The sequence below is a fragment of the Sceloporus undulatus genome, chromosome 1 (genome assembly GCF_019175285.1).
Source record: "Sceloporus undulatus isolate JIND9_A2432 ecotype Alabama chromosome 1, SceUnd_v1.1, whole genome shotgun sequence".
Taxonomy (NCBI): domain Eukaryota; kingdom Metazoa; phylum Chordata; class Lepidosauria; order Squamata; family Phrynosomatidae; genus Sceloporus; species Sceloporus undulatus.
In genome coordinates this window covers 257,406,536-257,418,581 of record NC_056522.1, presented here as the reverse complement: position 1 = coordinate 257,418,581, position 12,046 = coordinate 257,406,536, and the positions used below count along the sequence as shown (strand labels likewise).

Below are 12,046 nucleotides of genomic sequence, written 5' to 3'. Positions count from 1 at the left end.
GCTGGTAGGTGCTCCAGACATTTCCCACTCCACTTTCAACTGGACAGAAGCAAAAGACAATTAAATGCCAATATGGTCATCTTCCCTCCACAATCCACAGCTGTTTCATGAATGAGTGTGCCTAACAGCCCCAGTCCCCAGGAAGGTATTTGTGCAGAAATCCTGCTGAAATCAACAGGGCAAGCCAGTTGCAAGTAAACCTGCTCCACTGGTTTGAGGAATCAGAGCCTTAAAAAAACACCCCATTCACTCACACACCTCTTTTGTTCCCATTATGTTGCTAGTTCTGTATCAGAGCACATGCTAATATTTAGGGCTAGTCCCAGATTGTTTTGCTGCCTGAAGGAAAGTTTGAATATACATATCAAGAAACTGGATTAGCATCTGAATCTTGCTTCCTCAGCAGTGTTAGATCAGCTTTCTAAACTGCACCCAAGAGCAGCAAGGTGGCCGAGGCTGTGCCAATAAAAGGCAAGTCTGGAGAGCTACTGCTTTCCCTTACCCAGCATCTGTTGCCTAAGGCATCTATATTCTGTTAAACAGTAAAATTACCAATGCTGCTCTTGCACAAATATAAACTTTTGCTTGTAATGGGCAGAATGGAGCAACATTTCCATATGCCTTCCTCTTGCTCACAGCCAATGAACATGATTCCCCAAACCCTGGAGGGCAGACTGTGCGTTAAATGACCATGTGGCAAAGAAGTCATGCTATTATTCCACCACACTTATACCTCAAGACAAGCAAGCAATCATTTTACTGTTTTACATTCAAGGTTGTCATAGTCAGATGACAGGATCATAGAAAACACAGGCTTGGATACCCAGTAAAGTGGTTCTAAGATTCTTTCTCCACTGACAGCCCTTATATTTTCAATTCAAACAAAAATCCACCAAACAATGATACATTTATTGGCCAGCCAAAATGCACATACTTGTTGCAAACTTTTGAAGCTCCAGGCAAGGTGTTACATACCACAGAGGAGAAAAATTGGAAATGTTAGTAAGATACATGCATTTTGTAGTTTCTGTCCTTAAGATGATATGGGGAGGGTATATTTAGCAGGCTGGCCTCTCCTCCTCTGGCCATATGGCATTGGGAGATTTTCAAAGTCCAGGAAAATTAAAGTCTATTTGCATATCAACAAGGACATCTTGCCTGATGAAGAAGCCAGGGGAGCTTGGAAAGCTTGCAACATGTATATTATGCATTTTGGTTGGCCAATAAAGGTATCACTGTTTGGTGGATTTTGTTTGAATTTACTGAATGGCCAACACAGCTATCCTACATATTTTCAATTTATGTTATGCTGTGGTATGAATTCTTTTAATAAAAAGGTACATGTGCCTTATTTAGAAATGGGTTCCTGAACTCAGTGAACATGCGTGAGAGCAGATTGTAAGACTTCCAGCACATGTATGTAGAAAACACTGCCAAAGTGACAGATCAAATCAGACAACTTCTACTCCCATCCTTTGAAAAGAATTGGGAAACCTCCAGATGTAACTCCAATTGAAATCACCCCTTGCCAGCTTAATCAATGGGAAGGTATAATGGGAGCAACCGTGTAACAGATATGGTGAATTGAAGCATCTTCTTTCCTGCCTTGGAGATGGCTGCTAGACACTGGCTAAGCACACACACTCCTTGTGTCAGACATGCTGCGTGTACATCCTCTCTGTTCAGAAAAGGTTGAAATAAAAGAAACCACCAAAGCTAAGAATTGATTAAACAGCCTTTATTTGGAAGGATATAACAAAAATACTCCATTTGTTTAAAACTGGCAGCTTAAAAAATATATATTTGGCAACAGACATGAAGTTCACACCACAGAGTATGTTATGCCTCCTTCCCCAAACAGGAACAAAAGATGATCTAGTCTGGAGGTTTTGTTACATTTGCTAATGGCACAAATCCCATCTGGAGGGAAGAGATGTGGTACATTCACTTTGTCAACCACCTAATTTATTTTATTATTTTATTTTATTTCAGTACAGGCATGTGAACACTATCTGTTAAGGCACTATTTAGATACTCCTCTTCCCAAACTGTTTATACAGTATGCATTTGTGGGAAATGCTGAGGTCTTTATTTTAATGGGCATCTTTGGCTTGTAGGAAGGCGGGACACATGTAATCCCGATTTGCTGTGCTGCCACAAGCACAGCCATCTTATTTACTTTCAGAGAGGCACTTGGCTTTACTATCACCCGATATGCAGCACTACAGAAAAAGGTACTCAGTTTTTAAAAACAAATTCAGCACCTACAGTTCCATCAGCAGTTCTATCATCCTTAAAAAAAAAGTAGACTACCATGAGCCCTCTGGGAAATAAGAGTGGGAAGTTGGTAGGTCTAGACTCTAGTACAAAGATGGGAAACACAATCAATGGGGTGGAACCAAGACACCAGACCTGCTGAAATTGCCCACTCCTCCTCTGGAAGAAGGGTGACTGGAAAAAACAACAACAGAAAAGAGACAAAGATGAAGTCTTTTGAATAGTGTACTAGAACATGAATTGGGAAGTTAAACAATCTCCAACATTTTCATTTGCCTTACAGAAGTTTGCTTTAGGGCTTACTTGTTCCAGCACAGTTGTGGATGAAGAGCAACCTGAGAGCATCTACAGTCTAGAAAGCAGTCATATAGTACAAGAGGAAAGGAAGAGAGTGGTTGCCTTTTAGGAAAGATACATGGACATCACAGACTCCTCTTTGAGCTCATTCCTCATCCAGGTGCCTGGCAGACCGCCTGTGCCTGCGCTGCAGCTCCTCCACTTGGCGCTCCAAGCTGCGCACTTTGGCTTCCAGCCGTGCCCCTGAATGGTGGGACCCACTCAGCCAACCCAGGAGGACAAACAGTGTGAGCAGAGCCAACAGAAGCAGTGACTGCACAGAGTGGTCAGGCACAGAAGAGACAATAAACATAAAGCAGGCCCCAAAGAGCACTACCTTGAGTCCCCACATGATGCGGCTCAAGAGGGCAAGCAATAGACTCAACACCAGTGAGAGCACCCAGTAGCCAACGAGAGCAGCCAAGCCCCAGAGCAGCAGCGTTTGAACTGCGTCAGGGCTCAGTTTCAGGAACTGAGTAAAATCGTCCCCTGGAAGACAAAAGGAGAAAGGCAAGGGATAATGTGGACTTAGTTTAGGTGACACTATGGCATTTCATCACAATGGAAGGTTGTGACAAAGCATCACCAACAGCCAGAGGGATAGCTATTGGTGATGCTTTGTTACCAACAAAGCATCACCTATAATGGATTTCCTTCTCCCATCTCAGCACTATTATTGGCAGACAGTGGAGGCCCACATCATTCTTTCAAAGGAAGATGGTATGGTCACTTACACTGCCAGACTTTTCTGTCAGACTATCAAACATAGGTGAGAAAAGTTACTTTACTGGACTATAGCTCCCAGAAACTGAGGACCATGGTGGCTGTGGGACTCTGGGAGTTAAGTAACTTTTCCAAGCTGGACATAAAACGTCTTTGCCTGTGCAAATTTTGTTCTTGGTGCATGGCCCAATATACACAGACCTGGGCTCATTCATGCTACACAAATATAGTGCTATATTCCACTTTAACTGTCATGGCAGCTTCCTATGAAATCCCAGGGCTTGAAGTTTCGTGTGCACTAGCATTGTATGGCTTAGAATTCTAAATACTGCTCCCTAAACTACAAATCCCAGCATTCTATGGCATACTGCCACACACTTGGAAAATGTTGGTATAATTGTGTAGTGTGCATGGGCCCCAAGTGCCGTTTCATATATTTTACAGTAGCAAACCTGAGCATAGGATTGAAACTATACATTTAAATTCCAGATCCCTTATTTACTTGTGAAAAACATTCATTGAATAATCACTATTCAGGCATATATTAGAAAACATGCATATCTTGTTTATATGCATAAAGAAACAGGAATAAGGGAAACAGCCCAAAGACTGAAATCAGCCCCAATAGAGGAAATCCCCTCTAGCATTGAACCGCAAATTGGAGGGCAAGACACATATTTCTATTGAAGAAAGAAAAACACCAAGATATTCAATTTTCTTTGCCACATTAATTCTCACAAAAATACTACAACTACACAAAGCAACCAATGTTGAAATAATATGTGGTCCAAAATGGGCTAAATTCAATGCTGTATTCAAAATGGAACCTTCTTCCCCTAGTATGGCAGTGCTTGGTGCCTCCTGAAAACCAGCTCCAGAGAACTGCCCAGCCCTCCATAGCTGATTTGGGGGTATGTGAGAGGCTGCCGTGTTGAAGGGGAATGCCTCCCCTTTGTGCTTTTACCATTCTTTCAGCAGCTCAACATTGCCCATTAATTGCTCTTGAGCTATCTAAACAACTTGCTCATTATGCTGCAGTCTGGTTTTTGTGTTATCCCCCACTGTTTATGTGTGTGTGTGTGTGTGTGTGTGTGTGTACAATTAAACAATAAATTTAAAAAAAAAAACACTAACCCCACTACCTCTGAAAATCTCCACACACACAGGGGCTGGCTTAAAAGAGACACTTAAGGCATCCTTTAGGGAAGAAGTATATGCCTAACTGAAATCTGGACCTCACAAGACCTTAGAAGGCCACCCGCCTTCACTCTTTATCCCCAATATTTGGGGGAAAGAGGGAAATTAAAGAAAGCTTACTCCCACAAGGTGTCCCCCACATGAAAGGCAATTTTACCATGCTCCTATCCCTTATATTCTTTTAGGTTCAGGAGAAGGCCTTCTCTTTCTCTCGTTTTTGCTTTGTTGCATAAGCCAGGAAGTGAACCAGAAGTTACTTCCAGTTTTAAAAAGAGACCACCCCATTCCCAAGATGGGCTCAGACACACATGCCCCACACTCCTGAGAGGAAGATGGGCACTGGAGTACAAAATTGGGGGGGGGGGGGGCTTGAAGATCACAAAAATAGGCTTGGGGGGCTGCATATGACTCACACTGTCCCCATCCCTGCTTCAGGACTTGCTTATGCTTAGTGGGATTTAGCAGCGTTATCTACCACTATCACAAATAGCATTTAGAAAATCCCTTCAGTCGTGAAAGGAGGTTCTGCTATGCAACAGGGTACTGTTGTTTGAGAATCATAAATACAAAATCCTCTTGAGCAAAATTCAGTAACACATGATGTTTTCCTAAGCCAAGAACATTATTACAAGGAATCCATGGGTAATGATCACAAAGGACATGTACTAACATTGAAATATAGGGAGAATGTCTCTATCAACATCTGAGGAACACTTGCTGGGATGCATACAATTGTGTATGGTGTTGAGGGATAGGAAATGCTGTCCTCTTACCTTGTTGTCCAATGAATCTGAGTGTACATACAGTCACTCTCCACTTTTGCAGACTTGGAATCTGTGTCCCTCGACTGTTCACGGGTGGCAAACGGAGGGAGACAAAATGGTGTGCGCACCATTATTCAAGCCAATGCAATAGGGCTTGAATATTGGCCATTTTTTATTTTCGCACATGCAGGGGGGGGGGGGGGGGGAGAGTCCAGACCAGATTCCCTGCGAAAATGGAGGGGCGACTGTAGTTACACTGTGGAGTTCTCTGCTTCAACATGTAGTAATTGCTATTAACCCTGTCAGTCTTACAGTGGGAGAAATTTTACACAAGGTACTGTAAAGCATCAAAGACTTCTAGATAGGATGGCTGAATATCATCTCTAGTGCTGGAGGCACTGTGCTTCTTCTTATTGATATCTGAGTGGCCAGGGTGACACAGGTGCTGGACTACACAGGATTTTGTCTGATCCAACATAGCTTTTCCTATAACCCTCAAATGTTTATTCAAACACTCTGTGTGAAGCCAGCACAGATATTACTCTAAGCTACTTCCAAGACACTTTTCACTGAATTCAACAGGACAGTTAGTATGCATAGGTTTGTGGTCTATGTTAGGTTTGCACTGCAGCTAAACAAGTGAGTAGAATGCATTGTATCTCCCAGTAGCCTCACTGGGGAAGTGCAGGGGTGCGGACCACACCGGGTGACACCCCAGAAGGAGGGGTGACATCTGGTTAGCTCCCTGCCCCCATGGTCACTGTTCCGCTCTCCATAGTCACTCTTCAGGCTGGCACGGGTGCTCCTTGGGACTGTGCCAGTGCCCCTCCAGCCTACACAAGTACTCCTGTGCACCCTGGAAACCCCATAAGAAGTTCTAGTCCCGCATGTAGGTGTCACCTGGTGTGGGAACACCACTGGTCTCTCCTTTCTTCTATGTCCACATCTTGGTCACTTACCTGCCATGCCAAAGGAAGTTAAGAATTGCCCTACAATTCGAGCCACAACAAACAAAGCTGAAGAGATCCCAGAGGACACTATCCAGAGGAGGGAAGATAGATTCTGCAAGGAGACAGACACAGACATGGAAGTTGTCCTTTAGTTTGTCCTGTTACCAGCTCTTTGAATTCACAGGGGCTTTACATACAATAATCTTCTCCAGCAGCAATCAGTTAAGAGAGTCTAGCTACTGAAAGTGTGGAAATTAAGTTAATAAGTCAATGTGCAGATCTAACAGGTCAACGTATCATGGTCCTATAGAGTGAACTTTAATGAGGTTAATGTTGTTCCCCAATTTATAAAAAGAGGAGATGGGAACTTAAGGTAGGTAGGTTCAACTGAGGGGTTTCTGGCTAGTGCTGTGAAATTTAGAAAATAATTATGCAGTTGCCAAAAAGATCTGTCAATCTATCAGTCAAAAAGAATATAAAACACCTGAGAGTCTTCTATCCCTAACAGTCTATACTGATTTAAACAAGCCAATGGCACCTTAAAAGATTAACAAGCTTTATATGCCATCTTTTACAGATTATTCAAAGGTGTCAGCCAGTCAGTGGAATGTCCTCCACAGATAAGATTTCCTGGCATTTACAGTGTTTGTGTGTTTTTTAAAATTCTCCTTGGCAATTCAAGACTGTTTTTATGTCAAAGCACTCTTCTGCTTTGCTTCTGGTTTTACTTGGGGTTTATATTCTGCAACTTTTTTATATTTGCTATTGGTTTTATTATATGAAATTAATTATTGCTAAGGGCTTGTGTTTTAAGGGTCTGTATATATACTCATCTCCCCATATTTGCGGCTTTGATTATTCATGGATTTGATTAATATCTTCTCTCTAGGAATCTCTAGGTCCTCCAGTGCAACTCTATGGTCAACTTTAACTAAAAGTTGCACTGAAAGACCTAGATTCCTACAAAGAATACTCTATTAGACATTGGTAGCTCCTCCAGTGCAGTTCTATGATCAGTGTCTGTTGGATGTTGACCACAAAGTTCCACTGGAGGACCTAGAGATTCCTAGAGAGGCGTCCTTTCAGGTAAAAACATGGTGTTTTTGTTATTTGCGGTTTTTCCATATTCACTGGGGTCTTGTGCCCCTAACCCTAGTGAATATGGAGGGACAAACGTAGTTTTATTTTTATTGTCTTAATGTGTTTTAGCATTTGATTGTTTTAACAGATACTGTTTTTAAGTGCTTTAAGTGTTTTCAATTGTATTTTTTCTTTTAATGAGTGATACATTTTAATACTGTTCTACTTAATTCTACTTTAATGCTCACTTTTGTACATTTTAATTGTATTGTTCTTTTTAATTGTATTGTTCTTTTAATTTGTAAGCTCATTTGTGTCCCAATCTGGTGAAAAAGTGGAATATAAATTTAAAAAATTGTCATGCTTTGCGCAGTGACCAGAGACCTTGTGTTACTGGGAAGTTTAAAAGCACAATAAATAAGTACAGTCATACTTCAGTTTAAAAAGCCTCTGACAAGGAAGCTCCTTTTTCAAAGTCCTTTTGTCTGCCCAGCGCCCTTCCCTCCTTGTCCTCTGTCTAACCTGAGTTTGTTCTAGCAGCACTGATACAGGGAAGGAGGGCTGAAAATACACAGACTTCTGGTGTCAGGTTGTAGCAACATGTTTTCAGGAAACAATGCAATAACCTGCTGGAAAATAATGGAAAGTCTAGCAGGTTCCACTGTATGTATGCCAGCTTAAACAGGCAAGGTAAACAGCAACTGCTGCCAGAATCCCTTACTGAAAACATACATAAACAGCAAAACAGAGAGGAAAATAGATAAAGCTGCATCATGAGCTACCCTGATCATAGTAATAATAATAATTTCTCCCTAAATGCTATCTTCTCCCTAAATTTTGGAAGAAGCTATCAAATAGCCTAAAAGGTTCAAGATATTTTAATCTATTTATGCAAGGCTTACCCAACCGGAAAGCTTCATTCCACATGTGCATATTATTATGTGTGTGTTTGTGCTTTTTAGTCACTTGTTGACTATGACAACCCCATGAATTTTATAGGGTTTTCTTAGGCAAGGAATACTCTGAAGTAGTCTTGCAAATTCCTTCTTCTGAAATCTAGACTACAGCACCTGATATTTCTTGGTGGTATCCCATCTAAGCAGTAACTAGGCCACTAATTACATAGCTTCCATGACCAGATGGAGATTTAGTGCCTTTAGAGCATCTAGGCCATTGTCCATTGCTAACTTCTGATTAAAAGTCTGCTGAAACATGCTCTTTTCCCCCCTGTAATGTAGGAACTTATACCTATTATTTCTTCCTCTGGTATCACATTTTCTGTTAAAGCAGTAATGCCCAGGAACACTTCTGCTTTGTTAATTAAAGCATTTTAGTCTTTAAAGCATTATAAGACTATGTTGGTTTTGCTGCAACAAACCAACATGTTTTATTCCTGGAAACTATCCTGACCAGAGTGACCTGGAAAATTCTAACCATAAAAGTCCTTTCTTTGTGCAATAAAATGCATGAAGGAAACTTCATGAGATGAGGTGGACTCACGTCAATGGACTATAGGCCCACACCTCTGTTTAGTCATCAGCATCAGTACACTGAGGAACAATATCTTCAAGAGAGATGTTCACAGTCAAGATGGGGCTCACAGTCCTATAGACCTTTGAGAGCAGGGCCATAGAAGGTATGCAACCCTGGGGCTGGGGAAAGTGATGCTGTCCCCTGACCACATGGAGATTGCTTCATACAAATCATCTGTGAAGCAGGCCAGTCTGATCTTAAACCTGAGATTTGGAAGAGTACACAATGAATGGAAGAGATATATATTCTAAGGTTCCAAAATTACGCTAAGAACATGTTCTTGAAAAATGGAAATTTTAGATTTGACCGCCTCCTCCCATACAATCCTCCCCGCGCTCTCTGGTCCTCTGGGAGGAACTTACTGCAGCCTTTAAAATCTAGGCTTGCGGCGACCTCCCAGAGGGCATTCTCTGCTGTCGCCCCCAAACTCTGGAACGACCTGCCGGATGAGATCCGTCAGTTGACATCATTAGACAGCTTTAAAAAAGCGGTCAAGACGGATCTCTTCCGGCAGGCCTTTCCAGATTAACCATCCCGGCCCAGGTTCCTGATTCCCTCATTCCTCCCGTGGCCCCATCTTAGTGATGGTCGAGGATCAACAGAGGGATATCAGGGTTTTTAGTTTCTAATTGTTGTTTTTATGCTTTGATATTGTGTTTTTAATATGTCATACTGTTTAATACTGTCTTAAGGGGGGGGAAGGGATAAAGTGTTTTTAATTGTTATATTTTATATTTTACTGTTGTCAACCGCCCGGATTGGTTTCCCATAGGGCGGTATACAAATAATAATAATAATATAATAATAATAATAATAATAATTATTATTATTATTCTAAAGACTTTTTATCATTTGGTATTATACAGTATTCTGAAGGTGGCAGTTCTGAAAAATAGAACACTTTATCCATTGATAAGCTAGGAATAGCCTATAGGGAAATATCTGATTAACACTTTCCACTGATGGAATACCTTCCTTCTTCAGAAAAAGGGAAGATTCTTCCCTCTCTTTTCCTGGGTACCCTCAAAATCTTATTAGAGCACCATCTGGAGCAATTCTGAGCAGAAGGATGTGGGGTGGGACTACAGAGGGAAGAGATGAAGAGTAAGTCTGCTCATATGATGCTGGAATTTGCCCTTACACTGTAGATAAGCAAATCTAAATATGTTCTACAGCTTTTATTAAATGAAGTGGACTTTTGTAGCAAAACCTTAGCTAATTGGCTTTGCATATTATTGCTTCAGCAGTTGACACTGGATCCCATTTAAAAATAATGTACAAGAGTCATGAAATTTTACCTCCTAAGACTGGCTTTGAAAAACCAGATTTGATCGGTAATAAAAGGTTAATCAAGTGAGTTTAATATATTATTGATTCTGAAAATGAGGCTTATGATGTTGAAGCAGACCCCTATATCATGACACCCTCACACAGAAAACCAGCAAGCATGGGTTAAGGTCTAGCCTATTACCCTGACATGCTAACTTTGTTTGGAATTTGTTTTGTACAGAAGAGCATTCAATCATGCTGTTTTCATCAACATCTTGAAGGATCCAATCTAGGTTTGATGCATCATCTGTCCTTTCCCCCTAAATATGTAATTCTACTCCTGCCTGTGCTACTGATACCTATTGGACAGATACATGAACACAGGTTAATATGGATCTTACCTCACTGAGCATCCGGAAGTTGTTTCTTCCAATCAAATCCTCCATGGTCTTCCTTATAGTACGAGACATTTGGGCTAGAAAGTCTGGTTCTGCATGCTTCTCACTCCGGTGGTGCTGGACACCGGTGACAGCCGTTAGTGTGAGAAGAAGCACCATTGCAAAGGCCAAGGCTGGACGCAGCAGGGGCTTGAGGCTGTATCTAGTCATCCCTTCAACTGTGGCCTTCACACCCAGGTAATCTGCAGACATAATTCAAAACAGTGAAAAATCCCAAAAGGTAAATTTATCTGATATTACTACAAACAGGTTTATGATATTCTAGCAACACAAAATAGTGGGTGTGACATTGCTAGATCAACTATTTTACAGAAATAAGTTTGAAAAATGAAATGCCAACACAAACGTGGAGAAATGCAGAATGATAGCTTTATTAAAGCTATTATGGTCCAAAACACACTGCAGAAATCACCCGTTTTTAGTACCCGCCTAAACGTAACTGCCCTGGCCTCAAGGCTAGAGAATCCTGGGAACTGTAGTTTATTTTTCTGAGACACGTGAGCCTTCCTCTGTCAGAGAGCTCTGGGGCCAAAATAAACTACAGTTCCTAGAATTCCCTAGCATTGAGACAGGGCAGTTAAAGCAGTCTGAAACTGGATTATTTCTGCAGTGTGTTTTGGACCTACATGTTTTGGATTTTATCTGCAAGAGAATTTTATTTTGCACATATCTAGGACACTTTCACTATTGGGTACATTAACATCCAGGCCCCCCGCCCTCCATTAGATCAATGGTTCCTTAGCTTTGGTCCTCCAGATGTTTTGGACTTCAGGTCCCAGAATTCCTGGCTGCTGGCCAAGCTGGCTAGGGATGCTGGGAGCTGAAATCCAAAACACCTGGAGGTCCAAAGGTTGGAAACCACTGAATTAGATCAAGATACCATAGATAGTTTTGTGGGACATTTAAACCTTCCCTGTCAGAGAGTGCTCTGATGCCACAATAAACCACAATTTCCAGCATTCCCTAGGCCTGAGCCTAACTGTTTTCTGGTTCAAGGCTATGGAATTCTGGGAGCTGGAGTTTGTTGTGGGCCCACAATAAACTCAAATTCCCAGAATTCCATAGCCTTGAGCCAGAAAACAGTTAAAGCGGTGAAAAAAGCCCATCATCCCCAGCCACCTGCAAAAGCAACGAGAGAAGAACCCGGCTCCAACCGCTGACCAAAGGAACCTCGAGCCCTCCTTCCTTCCGCCTTATTAGGCCCCTCCGCCAGATGAGATTAAGAGGCGCCAAAGTGGGACTAAGGCGGGGCTCGAGCGAGGCCGCGATTGGCCGGCGGCGGGGAAAGGGGCGGGGTTATGGGCGGGGCCTACGGAGGACTCCTCCCCTCCATCCCTCCTTCCTCTAGGCTGGGATTCAAATTTAGCTCCAAGCGCCCGGGTGCATTTTGGGAAATGGAGTCCAGAGTCAAGTCCCTCAGGTTTTAGCTAGGAGGATGCTGGGAACTGTAGTTCTTCAC

At 42.1% G+C, this 12,046-nt stretch overlaps 1 protein-coding gene across 3 annotated transcripts; it reads right to left on the bottom strand.

The window, feature by feature from the left end:
• Window positions 1–1,720: 1,720 nt before the first annotated feature.
• TMEM109 (transmembrane protein 109) lies at window positions 1,721–11,861 on the bottom strand. 3 transcript variants are annotated; one of them, XM_042445997.1, is made up of 4 exons: window positions 11,731–11,861; window positions 10,531–10,769; window positions 6,257–6,359; window positions 1,721–3,102 (listed from the first exon to the last, which is right to left on the bottom strand). In XM_042445997.1, exons 2-4 carry the CDS (start codon window positions 10,735–10,737, stop codon window positions 2,720–2,722), a joined length of 693 nt encoding a protein of 230 aa, XP_042301931.1. In that variant the 5' UTR covers window positions 10,738–10,769; window positions 11,731–11,861; the 3' UTR covers window positions 1,721–2,719. The 3 variants fall into 3 exon arrangements, with proteins under 3 accessions (XP_042301931.1, XP_042301930.1, XP_042301932.1); XM_042445996.1 differs by having other exon boundaries at window positions 11,707–11,839; XM_042445998.1 differs by having other exon boundaries at window positions 11,749–11,806.
• Between the last annotated feature and the right edge of the window lie 185 nt (window positions 11,862–12,046).

Excerpts from the sequence above, each read along its gene's own strand:
- TMEM109 (XM_042445997.1), bottom strand. The coding sequence starts at position 10,737 with ATGACTAGATACAGCCTCAAGCCCCTGCTGCGTCCAGCCTTGGCCTTT. Across the intron at positions 6,360-10,530 it reads ACTTCCGGATGCTCAGTGAG|AATCTATCTTCCCTCCTCTG; the intron begins GTAAGATCCATA and ends GTCTCCTTGCAG. Across the intron at positions 3,103-6,256 it reads AACTTCCTTTGGCATGGCAG|GGGACGATTTTACTCAGTTC; the intron begins GTAAGTGACCAA and ends TTTGTCTTCCAG.